This window comes from Ranitomeya imitator, chromosome 6 (genome assembly GCF_032444005.1).
Source record: "Ranitomeya imitator isolate aRanImi1 chromosome 6, aRanImi1.pri, whole genome shotgun sequence".
NCBI lineage: Eukaryota > Metazoa > Chordata > Amphibia > Anura > Dendrobatidae > Ranitomeya > Ranitomeya imitator.
Window position 1 is genome coordinate 36792463 of NC_091287.1, and position 15620 is coordinate 36808082.

The 15620-nt window shown below is 40.4% G+C and overlaps 1 protein-coding gene across 1 annotated transcript in view; it reads right to left on the reverse strand.

Annotated features, from left to right (window-relative positions):
- Positions 1–14843, reverse strand: part of ABCB1 (ATP binding cassette subfamily B member 1) — a 65984-nt gene extending 51141 nt beyond the window's left edge. Inside the window, exons 1-2 of the mRNA XM_069729458.1 lie at positions 14704–14843; positions 13886–14001 (exon numbers count right to left, since the gene is read on the reverse strand). Coding sequence (XP_069585559.1) covers positions 13886–13992 — 107 coding nt within the window. The 5' untranslated portion in view covers positions 13993–14001; positions 14704–14843. The remainder of the gene's footprint in view (positions 1–13885; positions 14002–14703) is intronic.
- Between the last annotated feature and the right edge of the window lie 777 nt (positions 14844–15620).

The following is a 15620-nucleotide window of genomic DNA, read 5'->3' on the forward strand; positions in this document are numbered from 1 at the left end:
AGGGGGTCTACTTTCCAAAATGGTGTCACTTGTGGGGGGTTTCTACTGTTTAGGTACATTAGGGGCTCTGCAAACGCAATGTGACGCCTGCAGACCATTCCATCTAAGTCTGCATTCCAAATGGCGCTCCTTCCCTTCCGAGCCCTCCCATGTGCCCAAACGGTGGTTCCCCCCCCACATATGGGGTATCAGCGTACTCAGGACAAATTGGACAACAACTTTTGGGGTCCAATTTCTCCTGTTACCCTAGGGAAAATACAAAACTGGGGGCTAAAAAATAATTTTTGTGGGAAAAAAATTTAGTTTTATTTTTATGGCTCTGCATTATAAACTTCTGTGAAGCCCTTGGTGGGTCAAAGTGCTCACCACACCTCTAGATAAGTTCCTTAGGGGGTCTACTTTCCAAAATGGTGTCACTTGTGGGGGGGTTTCAATGTTTAGGCACATCAGTGACTCTCCAAACGCAACATGGCGTCCCATCTCAATTCCTGTCAATTTTGCATTGAAAAGTCAAAAGGCGCTCCTTCCCTTCCGAGCTCTCCCATGCGCCCAAACAGTGGTTTACTGCCACATATCGGGTATCAGCGTACTCAGGACAAATTGGACAACAACTTTTGGGGTCCATTTTCTCCTGTTACCCTTGGTAAAATAAAACAAATTGGAGCTGAAGTAAATTTTTTGTGTAAAAAAGTTAAATGTTCATTTTTATTTAAACATTCCAAAAATTCCTATTAAACACCTGAAGGGTTAATAAACTTCTTGAATGTGGTTTTGAGCACCTTGAGGCCGGCGTCACACATGCGAGTTTTACGGACGTAAGAGTGCAGAATCTACGTCCGTAAAACTCGCAAAAAATACGGCACAATTATTCTCTATGCCTCTGCTCCTATTTGCCGTATTTTACTGATCAGTATTATACGGCTTTCTACGGCCGTACAAAATCGCAGCATGCTGCGTTTGTCACCGTACTGCGCAAGAAATACGCCAATGAAAGTCTATGGAAGCGTGAAAAATACGGATTACACACGGACAAGCAGTGTGACTTGCGAGAAATACGCAGCGCTGTTAGAGAGAAAAGCCGGCAATTCAGTGCGGTGTACAGTAAAATCACACTGACAGCTTACAGTCCAATAGGTAGAATAAATGTGTACACATAGAATAGGTATATATATATATATATATATGTCAGTGAGACACATATATGTATATATATTAATATTTATTCCAGCGCTAGACAGCTTGAAAGCCGGTAATTCCAATACCGGCTTTTTCTTTCTCCTTCCTAAAACCCGACATGATTTGAGACATGGTTTACATACAGTAAACCATGTCTTCTCTCCATTTTTTTTGCAGATTCCACACTACTAATGTCAGTAGTGTGTATCTGCAAAATTTGGCCGTTCTAGCTCTTAAAATAAAGGGTTAAATGGCGGAAAAAATTGGCGTGGGCTCCCGCGCAATTTTCTCCGCCAGAGTAGTAAAGCCAGTGACTGAGGGCAGATATTAATAGCCTGGAGAGGGTCCACGGTTATTGGCCCCCCCCTGGCTAAAAATATCTGCCCCCAGCCACCCCAGAAAAGGCACATCTGGAAGATGCGCCTATTCTGGCACTTGGCCACTCTCTTCCCATTCCCGTGTAGCGGTGGGATATGGGGTAATGAAGGGTTAATGCCACCTTGCTATTGTAAGGTGACATTAAGCCTAATTAATAATGGAGAGGCGTCAATTATGACACCTATCCATTATTAATCCAATTGTAGTGAAGGGTTAAATAAAACACAAACACATTATTTAAAATTTTTTTAATGAAATAAAAACAATGGTTGTTGCAGTATTTTATTCAACGCCCAATCCAGTCACTGAAGACCCTCGTTCTGTGAGTAAAAAAACATAATAAACCAACAATATACTTACCCTCCGCAGATCTGTAACGTCCAACGATGTAAATCCTTCTGAAGGGGTTAAAACATTTTGCAGCAAGGAGCTGTGCTAATGCAGGCTGCTCCTCGCTGCAAAACCCCAGGGAATAAGGCTAAAAATAGATCAATGATCTATATTTAGCTTTATTTGCGGTGAGGCGCCCTCTGCTGGCTGTTCATAGATCGTGGGAAATTACCTAGAAAGCCAGGGAGCTTTCTAGGTAATTTCCCACGATCTATGAACAGCCAGCAGAGGGCGCCTCACCGCAAATAAAGCTAAATATAGATCATTGATCTATTTTTAGCCTTATTCCCTGGGGTTTTGCAGCGAGGAGCAGCCTGCATTAGCACAGCTCCTTGCTGCAAAATGTTTTAACCCCTTCAGAAGGATTTACATCGTTGGACGTTACAGATCTGCGGAGGGTAAGTATATTGTTGGTTTATTATGTTTTTTTACTCACAGAACGAGGGTCTTCAGTGACTGGATTGGGCGTTGAATAAAATACTGCAACAACCATTGTTTTTATTTCATTAAAAAAATTTTAAATAATGTGTTTGTGTTTTATTTAACCCTTCACTACAATTGGATTAATAATGGATAGGTGTCATAATTGACGCCTCTCCATTATTAATTAGGCTTAATGTCACCTTACAATAGCAAGGTGGCATTAACCCTTCATTACCCCATATGCCACCGCTACACGGGAATGGGAAGAGAGTGGCCAAGTGCCAGAATAGGCGCATCTTCCAGATGTGCCTTTTCTGGGGTGGCTGGGGGCAGATATTTTTAGCCAGGGGGGGGCCAATAACCGTGGACCCTCTCCAGGCTATTAATATCTGCCCTCAGTCACTGGCTTTACTACTCTGGCGGAGAAAATTGCGCGGGAGCCCACGCCAATTTTTTCCGCCATTTAACCCTTTATTTTAAGAGCTAGAACGGCCAAATTTTGCAGATACACACTACTGACATTAGTAGTGTGGAATCTGCAAAAAAAATGGAGAGAATACATGGTTTACTGTATGTAAACCATGTCTCAAATCATGTCGGGTTTTAGGAAGGAGAAGGAAAAAGCCGGTAATTGAATTACCGGCTTTCAAGCTGTCTAGCGCTGGAATAAATATTAATATATATACATATATGTGTCTCACTGACATATATATATATATATATATATACCTATTCTATGTGTACACATTTATTCTACCTATTCTACTGTAAGCTGTCAGTGTGATTTTACTGTACACCGCACTGAATTACCAGCTTTTCTCTCTAATATATGTGTCTACTGACATATATATATATATATATATATATATATATATATATATATATATATATATATATATATATAGACAGTATATATATATTTTCTTTTCTTTTTGGGACACATGGATCACTTCTATAGCGGTATGTTGGTTTTGCTAGCCTGCGAGAAAACCACGCAGTACGGATGCCATACGGATTACATACGGAGGATGCCATGCGCAAAAAACGCTGACACACCCTGCCTACGGAGGAGCTACGGACCACTTTTTTCGGGACTTTTCAGTGTATTACGGCCGTAATATACGGACCGTATTGTTTTACGCTGTGTGTGACGCCGGCCTGAGGGGTGCAGTTTTTAGAATGGTGTCACACTTGGGTATTTTCTATCATATAGACCCCTCAAAATGACTTCAAATGAGATGTGGTCCCTAAAAAAAAAATGGTGTTGTAAAAATGAGAAATTGCTGGTCAACTTTTAACCCTTATAACTTCCTAACAAAAAAAAAATTTGGTTCCAAAATTATGCTGATGTAAAGGAGACATGTGGGAAATGTTACTTATTAAGTATTTTGTGTGACATATCTCTGTGATTTAATTGCATAAAAATTCAAAGTTTGAAAATTGCTAAATTTTCAAAATTTTCGCCAAATTTCCGTTTTTTTCACAAAAACGCAGGTACTATCAAAGAAATTTTACCACTATCATGAAGTACAATATGTCACGAGAAAACAATGTCAGAATCACCAGGATCCGTTGAAGCGTTCCAGAGTTATAACCTCATAAAGGGACAGTGGTCAGAATTGTAAAAATTGGCCCGGTCATTAACGTGCAAACCACCTTTGGGGGTAAAGGGGTTAAGGGCCTTATATCGGCCAATGGGTCTGCCACTATTAGCTGTACGAAGGGGCGTTGCTAGGGTCAGAAAAGATTGGGGGCCCAAGACAAAGAATTGCCCCAACCCCTCTTAATTTTTTTTAAAACTCTTCAGATAAAAAAGTGCTAACTCTCTGAGAACAGATAATTTAGTAGATGTCACCTGCAGTCCTATGTAACACCACAGATAGACAGCGTTTCAGAGTAAGACTATGTTCACATGCAGCATTTTTTTTCAGTAGCCAAAACCTATTAGCAGTAAAAATGTTGCGTTCAAAACACCTGTTTTTCAGCTTGATTTGTGGTGATCTTCACACTTTTTTCAGCTTTTTTTGGAGTGAGGATGTTTGTTTTGTCTACAGTATGTTTAAGGCCACGTTCACACGTTGAGTATTTGGTCAGTATTTCAAATCAGCATATGTAAGCCAAAACCAGGAGGGTGAGAACTACAGAAGTAGTGACGTGTTTCTCAGGCTATGTGCACATGTTGCGGATTTTGCTGTGGATCTGCAGCAGTTTTCCATGCGTTGTACAGTACCATGTAAACGTATGGAAAACAAAATCCGCCATAAACATGCTGCGGGAAATACCGCGCGGAAACGCTGTGTTGTATTTTCTGCAGCATGTCAATTCTTTGTGCGGATTCCGCAGCGTTTTACATCTGCTCCATAATAGGAATCCGCAGGTGTAAAAACACTGTTGAAAACCGCACAAAAACCGCGGTAATGCCACGATAAATCCGCGGTAAATCTGCAGGTAAAACGCCCTGCAGATTTTTAGGAATCTGCGTGGAAAAATCCGCAGCAGACTCCGCAACGTGTGCACATAGCCTCATTGTTCCACTGCTGTTTCTGCATTACAAATACTGACCTAATAGTTTAATTCACCAAAACCACTTAAAAAATTGCAGCGAATAATGCCGTTGCAATATCTGCAGCTTTTTTATTCTTTCATTGCTTTCTACGGGTGAAAACACACTGAAAGAAGTGACACGCTGCAGATTTAAAAAGCGCTACAGTTCTGAAATCCAGTCAGAAAAAAAACAAGCGCATGCAGGAGATTTCGGAAATCTCATGTTTTGCTGGCACTTTGAAAAGCAGCTTTTCGCCATGTTCATATGCAGAATTTTTGCAGCTTTTTCTTCTGCAAATAAGAAGTTGACAGCATTTTACAGCACAAGCAAAAACCCTTTTATTTTCTCCTGACTGAATTTCACAACTGCAGCGTTTTTTAAATCTGCAGCGTGTCACTTCTTTCAGCAATTTTTTTCACCCGTAGAAAGCAATGAAAAAGATTAAAAAATGCTGCAAATGTTGCAACATTGTTTTTCGCTGCGTTTTTTGTGAATAACACTAACTTTATTAAACATGTACTGTAAACAAAATGCATACTGTAAAAAACAAACAGCAAAAGCTCTAAGGGTGTGTGTCCACAATGAGAAAACGCTGCGGGTCGGCTGCTGTGTACTTGTGCAGTGTCAAACCCGCAGCGGCCACATGTTACAGTATAGTGGAGGGGATTTCAAGAAATCTCTACTATGCGTGCACTATCACCTGCACCTCACCTGCGGAGACGGACATGCGGCGCGTCTGTCCAGGCTGCAGCATGTCAATTTATATGGCGTAGACGCGAATCTCCACAAGAGAAATCTCACCCCTGCAATGTATAGGACGCAGGGATTCCACACAGATCAATGAACACACGCGGAATCTTCTGTGTTCAAAAGATGGCAGCACTTTGGACACCGCACATGTCCGCTGCATCCAAAGGGCTGCCATTTCCAGATCCTCTGCACATACCCTAAAAAATGGGTGTTTTGAAAGCAGTGTTTTTACTGCCAAGAGAGCAGGCTTTGGCTGCAAAAAAAAATGCAGCAAAAACGCTGATTCCTATGCACACCTGTACTATATGTGTATGGTTTACCCTTATTATTTCACATGGGAATTAATTTATTTCTATATAATAAATACCCTTATTCAGCAGACAATATTCCTGTCTTGTGTCATCCAGACAGTAGTGACAGGAGGTCGCCCTGTCAGATTGCAAGCAGTAATTCAGTGACTGTGGTGAGAGCCTATGCTGATGCCTGCTGTATCTGACTGTGAAACTTGATCCTACAGCAAACAGCACAGAGCTCCGGACCACATGAGTAAATCAAAGCACTGAGAGGGTCTCAAGGGGGGTTTGGGAGAGACATTCCAGAACAACAGAGCAATGCACAGCATTATTCACTGCTGTACACCCTTTGGGCACTTCATACAGGGGCTGCAGAAGCAGGGGGCCCCCTTTCTAGGTGGGGGCCCCAGGCATCTGCCTGGTCTGCCTGTGCCAAACGCCGGCCCTGCCCACAATTTTGGAAAAGTGTCAACAATTTTGTCCAGCCAATATTTTTTTTTTTGTGAAATTATGTCCAATTTGCCTTTTTTTCTCTGTTATTTTTTTGGTGTTGTTCCAAGCAAAACAGGTGTAATTGCAATAATTGCAATAATTTTCTGGCAGAAATACTTCATTTTCTGAAACATAATGTATACAGCAATACATTATTATTGCAGTATATAGTAAAAATCGTGATCTTTTATGAAGTTCAGACAGCCAGTAACACAGCCAGCAGCCACCATGTGTGGAGTTGTGACCAACATATATGTCACGTCAGGAAAGGGTTAACATAATAGACTATGAGTGACAGGTGTCACTGTATGGCACCAGACACAGGCGTCTATTTAACGTATATATCAGGTTCTGCACTCAATATATACTGCAAATAGAGCCCCAAAATGTAATTTAAACCCAGCCTTAAGAAGGGCTCTCCTTAAAGGGTCGTCCATTTTCAGTCAAAATAAGGCCACATACTGGTAATGCTTTAAAATCACAACATAAGAATTAACTGCACCTACAATGCGCGACAGCTACAGCCAATCACAAGGTTAGATGGCATGAGATTGCTGAGGCCAGTGATTGGCTGCAGCGATTATTATATAAGGTTCTGGGGCAAAAAAATATCTCTGCTTTTCCACTTGGAATCTACTACAATAACATAATGTGGATTAAAATCTGAACCAACAAAACACAAATGGAAAAAGCATCTAAACCATGACATGTGAACGTGGTTTAAGAAAATTAGAAAGTTATAGAACTTTTCACTTAGGCCTCACTCATACGTCTGTTTTTCACATACATGTTCTATCCGTGTTTTTTTTTGTTTACTGTAACTGATATCTATAACTCTGTATGTAACCCCTTCTCATGTACAGCACCATGGAATTAATGGTGCTATATAAATAATAATAATAATAATAATAATATACATTATCATCTATGTAGCTGTTCACATGACCATGTTTTTTGCAGACTATGTGTGCACAAAAAAAAAAATCCCAAAGACTTGTCCGTTTTTTTCAGCGTCACGGATCTCTGACAGTGTACAGTCCGGACACTGCCCAAGATTAACACTGTAAAGGATGCAAGAAGCTTTGTCATTTATTCAAACATAAAAATCACTGATGAAACAAAGATGGTAAAAACTGACACACGGACCAAACATTTATGAGACTGATAGAAAAAAACTGATGACACTCATACCATTTTTTGCATGCTTGAAAAATCACTCATGTTTGAACTAGGCCTTATACGAAGATAAGAATTATTTCCACAAGGCCATGTTCTCACATTCAGTATTTGGTCAGTATTTTACATCAGTATTTATAAGCCAAAACCAGGAGAGGAACAATCAGAGGAAAAGTATAACAGAAACTTCTGTATTTATCACCCTCCTGGTTTTGGCTACAAATACTGATGTAAAATACTGAACAAAAACTGAACGTGTGAACATGGCCTAAAACTAGAATAATTCTTAACAACTAAGCATATTTTATGGCTTGCTTTTTCCTCCCATTCCAATAACTAATTTATGTACTTTTCCATCGATGTTGCTATAGGAAAGGTTGACTGTTTTTAAACTATGTGACAAGCAGTATAAATTATAGGTTGAAATTATTCTATAGATTCTTAGAATATTTTTGTGGATTAATTTTATTATGATGGACGATTTAAAAAATAAAACAGAAATAGCAAATTATTTGTGTATTTTTGGAGACTTTCTTTAAGACACTTTACTCAAACTAACATTACTTTTTTCTTTCTGGCACACTCGAAAACTTGAGGCTGCAATCATTTGATTGCTTACTTTTTTTTAAGCTCTTGCCTGTGCTGGTAACCTATCGACACTCAATAAGGACGCTTAGGAGGACCCATTGGATGACAAAGAGGACACATAAAGAGGTTGTCCACTACTCTTCTATTGATCACAAAACCTAAGGATAGGTCATCAGAGTCTGATCGATTGGGACCGATACCCGGCATCCCTGACGATCAGCTGTTCTTGGCTTCGGTAGCTGCTGGCCGGAACTGTTCGATTGCAGAGTTGCAATATCTTCTGTTAGTGGCCACGGAAGAGTTCTGCCTATCCAGCCCCTATTCAAATCAATACCCAGTACCCCACTTCGTCGAAAGACAGAGCAGCTCTGCAATCTTGTAGCTCTGGCCTGCAGCAGCTGATGCTGACGCCAGCTGATTAGTGGACCCCGACCGATCAGACATTGATGACCTATAGGTCATCAATGAAAAAGTAGTGCACAACCTCTTAAAATAAGGTAGGGATTCATGCTCTGAGGTTTGGGCCAAACGTGCAGTTTTATTGCTTACTTAAAACTCAAAATGATTCAAAATCAAAAACAGCCTCTTCTGGGCACAAAACTATAACAGCAAAAAAATAGCTCATTCAGCAGGCACATAAATGTCAGTGCAGGCTCGCCCAAACAGATTACAGTCCTTTCTCCCGAGGCAAGTTTTATACACAGAAGAGTTACGACTTACGGCCCTTCCAGTCTCAGTATTCCCTTCAGCCTGAGCTCCAACACCAAACAGAAGTGTTCAGCTCTGTGCACAGTTCACACTGAACAGACTGCAGCTTCCACACGTAACTCTACAGCTCGAACACACAGACTGCTCAGCTTTCCATGCTGACCCGTGCCATCTCCATTCAGAGAAAGACCCTGGCTATAGCTCACATTTTGGCTGGTCACTCACCAGCTTCAACACACTTTACCTTGCTCAAAATCCAACAGACTGACACAAGGTGGACCCAATACCTGGTTATAAATCAAAGCTAGTCAGGTGCATCTAATAAGACCTCCAGTGCTAGGCTTTGATAAAGTGGTTAATCTGCCAGGATCAGATATACCTCTGGTCCCTTTTATTTGCAGTCTTTCAGAACTCCATTATAGCAATGGTGACAGTGCTTAAAGATTTGAAATACTAGGACAATATTCGGGCCTGGCATATCGACACTGCACAATCACAGGGATGACAAGGTGAGTTATATCTGATCCTATGACTTGTGCCACATCGGTAACCACAATTGCAGGGATGAACCCCTGAGGAGCTGACTACCAGGATCAGAGTTATCTCCGATCCAGTAACTTGAGGCAGAAGCAGGGCTTTATAACATAGAGTTGCTCTGTACGATAACGGCACAATGGTGAACAATGTAAAGAACCAGCACCCGACCGTGATGGACAATCTTGTCGCTGCCCCGCAACCTATTAATGTTATTAACTGTCTACATGAATGGAAATGGGCTTTCTAGTCATTATTAATTAGCCACTTATGGTTCTAGGGTTATAAATATTCATGATACAATCAGCTTGCCCTATAAAGAGGCAATCAGGTAATATAATGTTCTTTTTACAGAAGGAGAGCAAACATTGAGCTAAACAAAAACTGCTGAAAACACTGAACACTGTTTGCTGTGCAATGAAAAATGATCATGTGGTGCCATAAAAACTCCTGACCATGGAGGCCTTCAGAGAAAAAAACAACATTCAGGATCCATGTTTATGATGGTGTGACCATGAACATGACACTGAGTTGCTGGATAAAGAGCGATCGCTGGAATAATAAAAGTCATCCCGAAAAGCAGGGACTTGTTGGAAAATTTCTAACCCCATTATTAATTTTTGAAGTTTGGATTTTTCTTTCCTTTCTTCTAAGAGCCATAACTTTATTTTTCTGTCCAGATAGACATATGAAGGTGTATTTTTTGCGGCACAGGTTTTATTTTTCAATCATTTTACCAATCAATCAATGGACTGGAAAACGAGAAAAAAAATCCAAGTGGGTGAAATGGTTAAAAAAATTGCAATTCTGCCTTTTTAAAAAATTTAATTACGGTATATTATTCATTGTCTACTAAAAATGACCCGTAACTTTTTACATTTTTCTGATGATGAAGTGTGCGAGGGGTTGCTGCTTCCATGGCGGGCTGAAGTTTTTTATTTGTACTTTATTGGGATATAGATGAACTTTTTAACTTTTTATTGCATATTTTGGGGGAGGTACAGGCGGTGGTGATTATGACATTCATCAGGTCCAAGGCTCCAAAAGGAAATTGTCGGTGCCCTGCATCATGGGGGGGAGGGTGATCGGTACACAAACTCCCCACCGCTGCCCTTTGGGGTGCAAGCTCAGCCCCTTGGTGCAACAGTACGTCGTGAAACTACAGGGGGTTAAAAAAGTTTAAGACTTGATTCCCACTTAGAGGTGAGTCAACTAAATACATCCTTTGAATAATAATATATAATAATAATTTTTATTTATATAGCGCCAACATATTCCACAGCGCTTTACAAATTATAGAGGGGACTTGTACAGACAATAGACATTACAGCATAACAGAAATACAGTTCAAAACAGATACCAGGAGGAATGAGGGCCCTGCTGCTCGCAAGCTACAAACTATAGGAAAAGGGGAGACACGAGAGGTGGATGGTAACAATTGCTTTAGTTATTCGGACCGGCCATAGTGTAAGGCTCAGGTGTTCATGTAAAGCTGCATGAACCAGTATGTAGCAGTACAGACACAGAGGGCTATTAACTGCATAAAGTGTATGAGAACATGATGCGAGGAACCTGATTGTTTTTTTTTTTTTAAATAGGCCACACAGGGATCGTTAGGTTAATGCATTGAGGCGGTAGGCCAGTCTGAACAAATGAGTTTTTAGGGTACGCTTAAAACTGTGGGGATTGGGGATTAATCGTATTAACCTAGGTAGTGCATTCCAAAGAATCGGCGCAGCACGTGTAAAGTCTTGGAGACGGGAGTGGGAGGTTCTGATTATTGAGGATGCTAACCTGAGGTCATTAGCGGAGCGGAGCGCACGGGTAGGGTGGTAGACTGATACCAGGGAGGAGATGTAGGGTGGTGCTGAGCCATGGAGCGCTTTGTGGATGAGGGTAGTAGTTTTGTACTGGATTCTGGAGTGGATGGGTAGCCAGTGTAATGACTGGCACAAGGTAGAGGCATCGGTGTAACGGTTGGTGAGGAATATGATCCTGGCAGCAGCATTCAGGACAGATTGGAGTGGGGAAAGTTTGGTAAGAGGGAGGCCGAAGAGAAGATAATTACAGATTGTCTCCCTGCTGATTGGCCCGAGGATGGGCTGTAATCTATGAGAAAGTCTGATAGTAAGTGTTCGGTTTCTCTGCAGCGCCACTGCAGGGGAATCTAGGCATTGCACAGTGCCCATTCACATCAATAGGTCGTCCGCGTAACTCAGGACAGGACAGGTCCTCCACAACGAGAGACGCTCTTTGTAATTAACCACGACTCCAAAGAGATGTGAACTTTTTTTAGGTGATCTCTAATGATTGATTTTGGCTGTAGAGATGGATTTGTTTGTGAGAAGTCAGAATTACACTGTGTGGGACCAACCACTTCCTGAGGTGCTGAGGTGACTGTGCTGAGGCCTTGCGTGAGCGGCTGTAGCTGCTTCTATAGTAACAGAAACCATTAAAGCTCCAGAGGTAAAAATGCAATTAGTCATTTCCTGCAACAACAACTTCCCCTCCTTTTACTGTTTGCCACTTGTGCTGGCAGACTTGCCATCTCTTATATGCCATAATCACCAATACTAGGAAATATTATAGAAATGTCTTATAGGAACATCCCTGCAAAATAAATCCCACCATCGTGATGGTACTGGTGACGGTCAGTGTACATGGCAGCTCTTCTCCCTACATTATATACAGGCTGCCACAATCAGCAGCTCTGCCCTCCTGGCCACACAGCGAGGGGGCACGTACTTATTTCCTACAGGTTTATCGTCAGGTTCACTGCTGTTATCAAATAATCAATCGTGAAATAATAATTTGTGAGCAAGCGCTGACAGATCAATCAGAACGAAAGAAAGAATGAATTGAAAGAAAGATCGAAGGAAAGAAAGAAAGAAGGAAGGAATGAAAGAAGGAAAGAAAGAAAGATAGAAACAAATAAAGGATGAAAGAAAGAGGGTAGAAGGAAATAAAAATGGAATGAAAGAAGGAAAGAAAGAAAGATGGAAGAAAGAAAGAGGAAAGAAGGAAATCAAGAAGGAATGAACCAAGGAAGAAAGAAAGAAAGAGAGAGAGAGAGAGAGAAAGAGAGAGAGAGAGAAAGAAAGAAAGAAAGAAAGAAAGGAGGGAAAGAAAGGAAGGAAGGAAGAAAAAAAGAGAGAAAGAGAAAGAAAGAAAGAAAAAGGAAAGAAAGAAGGAAAGAAAGAGAAAGAAAGTAAATGGAAAGAAGGAGGGAAAGAAAGAAGGAAATAAAAGAATATTTAGATCAGGGGTGTCAAACTGCATTCCTCGAGGGCCTCAGACCATGCGTGTTTTCAGGATTTCCTTAGCATTACACAAGGTGCTGGAATCATTCTGTGCAGGTGATTAAATTATCACCTGTGCAGTACAAGGAAATCCTGAAAACATGACCTGTTTGCAGCCCTTGAGGAATGCAGTTTGACACCTCTGCTATAGATGATAAATACATATCAGCTATATTACTTTTATATATATTACATAGATAGCTATTGGAGACAGAGATAGATAATAGATTCCAAGACACAGCGTTATTTTCTTGATGCTACGACAGAGAGATCTCACTAAATCTGAGCCGTGTATCACAATATCAGTGTGACCTAAGGCCAATTTAAATAGCTGCAAAATATCTGCAGTGTAGCGTCCTTCTCACCGCCGTGCTTATAAGTAAATCCCGCCTACTACAATATAATATTCTTTATTTGGTGCCAGATAACTGATATATGCAGTATATCTCATGCTTATAAATTCTTGTGCTCAGGAAAAAAAATGAGCAAATATGAACTTGGGCCTCGTGCACACAACAGAGGAGTCCGCACAGACACTGAAAAGCAGAACATACAGAGAGTCGCACAGGCATTCCATGTGCCGCCATATCGTGCCTCGGTGCAGCACAGTGGTGCCAATATTCTATTCTAGATACAATGCAGTGTAACATGTCGCACTTGCTTGGTCAGATTTCTTATGAAACCAAGAAAAAAACAACTACCGTAGATGGCTGTGGTACAGCCGCAGTCCCATAAACCTGCCTACTTGTACAGCGCCATATCACAGCTGTGTGCCGCCAATCCCTGTTGACATTTTATTTGTGATCAGTATATGCGCCCATATACCGAATGTATCCGTAGGGCCACAACTGAACGACTGTTACATGTTGGTATCATTTTTTTTAGATGCATACGGTACAAAAAATAAAATCACGCACTGCATCAATTTTTTACTATAGTGCTGTATAATAGATATATGCCTCTATCTTGAGATGTAACAGTTGTTCTTATGTAACATAGCCACCAATTCTTGTATTATTATTATTATTATTATTATCTTCTTCAATTTCTATTAATTTATTTATTTTAGTTTTATGCATTTATATATATATATATTTTCTCCATATAATAATCAATAGATCTATAAAACTCACCTTTTTGGTGGGTTAGGGTCTGCAACATCCACTTGTACTTCTCCACGGCCATTGGCTTTCCCTTTCCCCTCGATGCCATTGGCTGCGCTATTCGGATTACTTGCCATGTTCAATTACTAGAAGAAAAAATATATATATATATTTATGGCATATATGAACCAAATAATCAACAGGAAAAGTCTTGTAGATTAAGTTGCGAGTACCTACTTGCACTTACACAGTCTGAAAATTCCTTAAATGACAATCACTTAATATAGATTTTTTCACCTGACTTTTGTTCAAAAATGTATACAAACAAAACACCAGTCCATAAGGTAAAGGTATATAAAAGTAAGCTTTAATTAATATTATATATCGTTATTATAAATATATATATAAACAATGATATAATATATTAAAGTTTAATATATGTAGATTTTTTTTAAATCCGTTCACATTGCAAGTCTACATTTTTATGACATTTATATTCTGTATTACGCAATAAATTAGCTCGCAAGCGAATGAGTAAAAGATTTTAAAAAATAATCAATGTATGAAATACTGCATACTTGTAACGAACATAATTCTAGATATGTAGCAGAGCTGAATTGTTTGTTTCACTTTCTGAGACTAAATTGCAGTCCTATGTAAAACCAGACTATGTTGCAATTTTTTTTAATTTTTTTAACAATATCTTTTTATTTGGTTTTAAGAAAATAACAACAAACAGTGTATAAATGACTTTAGTATGACGAACATTGAATCTGTTGCAATCTTAGGTCAATATTGAAAGTAACAAGCTGCGTCTTTCCAGCTCCGCTTTGCTACTTTCCACTTACCCTTGCGGTTCCTTTAATATAAATGTTGCAGATATTTCCACAGGGGATGCTGTATAGTCCTGATGTTACAACGTGGAGGAGGACTGAGGAATAGAGGCTTAAAGTACCGTGCTAACGGGGAAAACGTGCTTAGTTCCTCCTCCCTGTATGGAATAAATTGCAATAATTCTCCTAATATGGCCCGGATTGGGTGTCCCTGGCTGCGGCTCCTCCTCGCCCGGTGACGAGTTGCTGCTCTTTCTGTTAATATTTGCTGGAGATAAGGAGTAATATTGTGTTTCTCACGCACACTGTCATGTCTGCTACTCCTCCCATACTTATATATACACTCCATCCAGCTCTCCACCCTCTCCGCCTGCTCTCTATGAAATTTGTGGCCTCTTACATCATCCTCCAGCCCTCCAGGTTTCCTTTGTGACTTCTAGTAGATTTCTGTGGATTGCAATCCCATTTCTGTATCCTTTCCGCACTGATTCCAAGATCTCAGCTTTCTGTCAATCACTTTCATTGTCATATCTGGCCGCTGCACAACTCTTCTCTGAAGAACCCTTTGCAATGAAGCATTTCCACAACACAGTCTGTAGGATTTGGTGCAGGATAAGTTATAACTTGCTCATCAGTGGGGGTCCAATTTCCTGGACTCCTACCGATCCTCGTCAAAATGTCTCATCGAAATAGAGCGGTCAGCACCACAGAGAATTTTAATCCCCGTTCTCAGGATCAGTGGGTTTCTCAGCAGTCAGGGAGTGATCACAATGGTTAGGTAATAATTTGCAACATTGCAAAATAGACCTTTAAAGCAGGGGTGTTAAACTGCATTCCTCGAGGGCTGCAAACGGGTCATGTTTTCAGGATTTCCTTGTACTGCCCAGGTGATAATTTAATCACCAACTCATTATTTGTGTAGGTGATTAAAT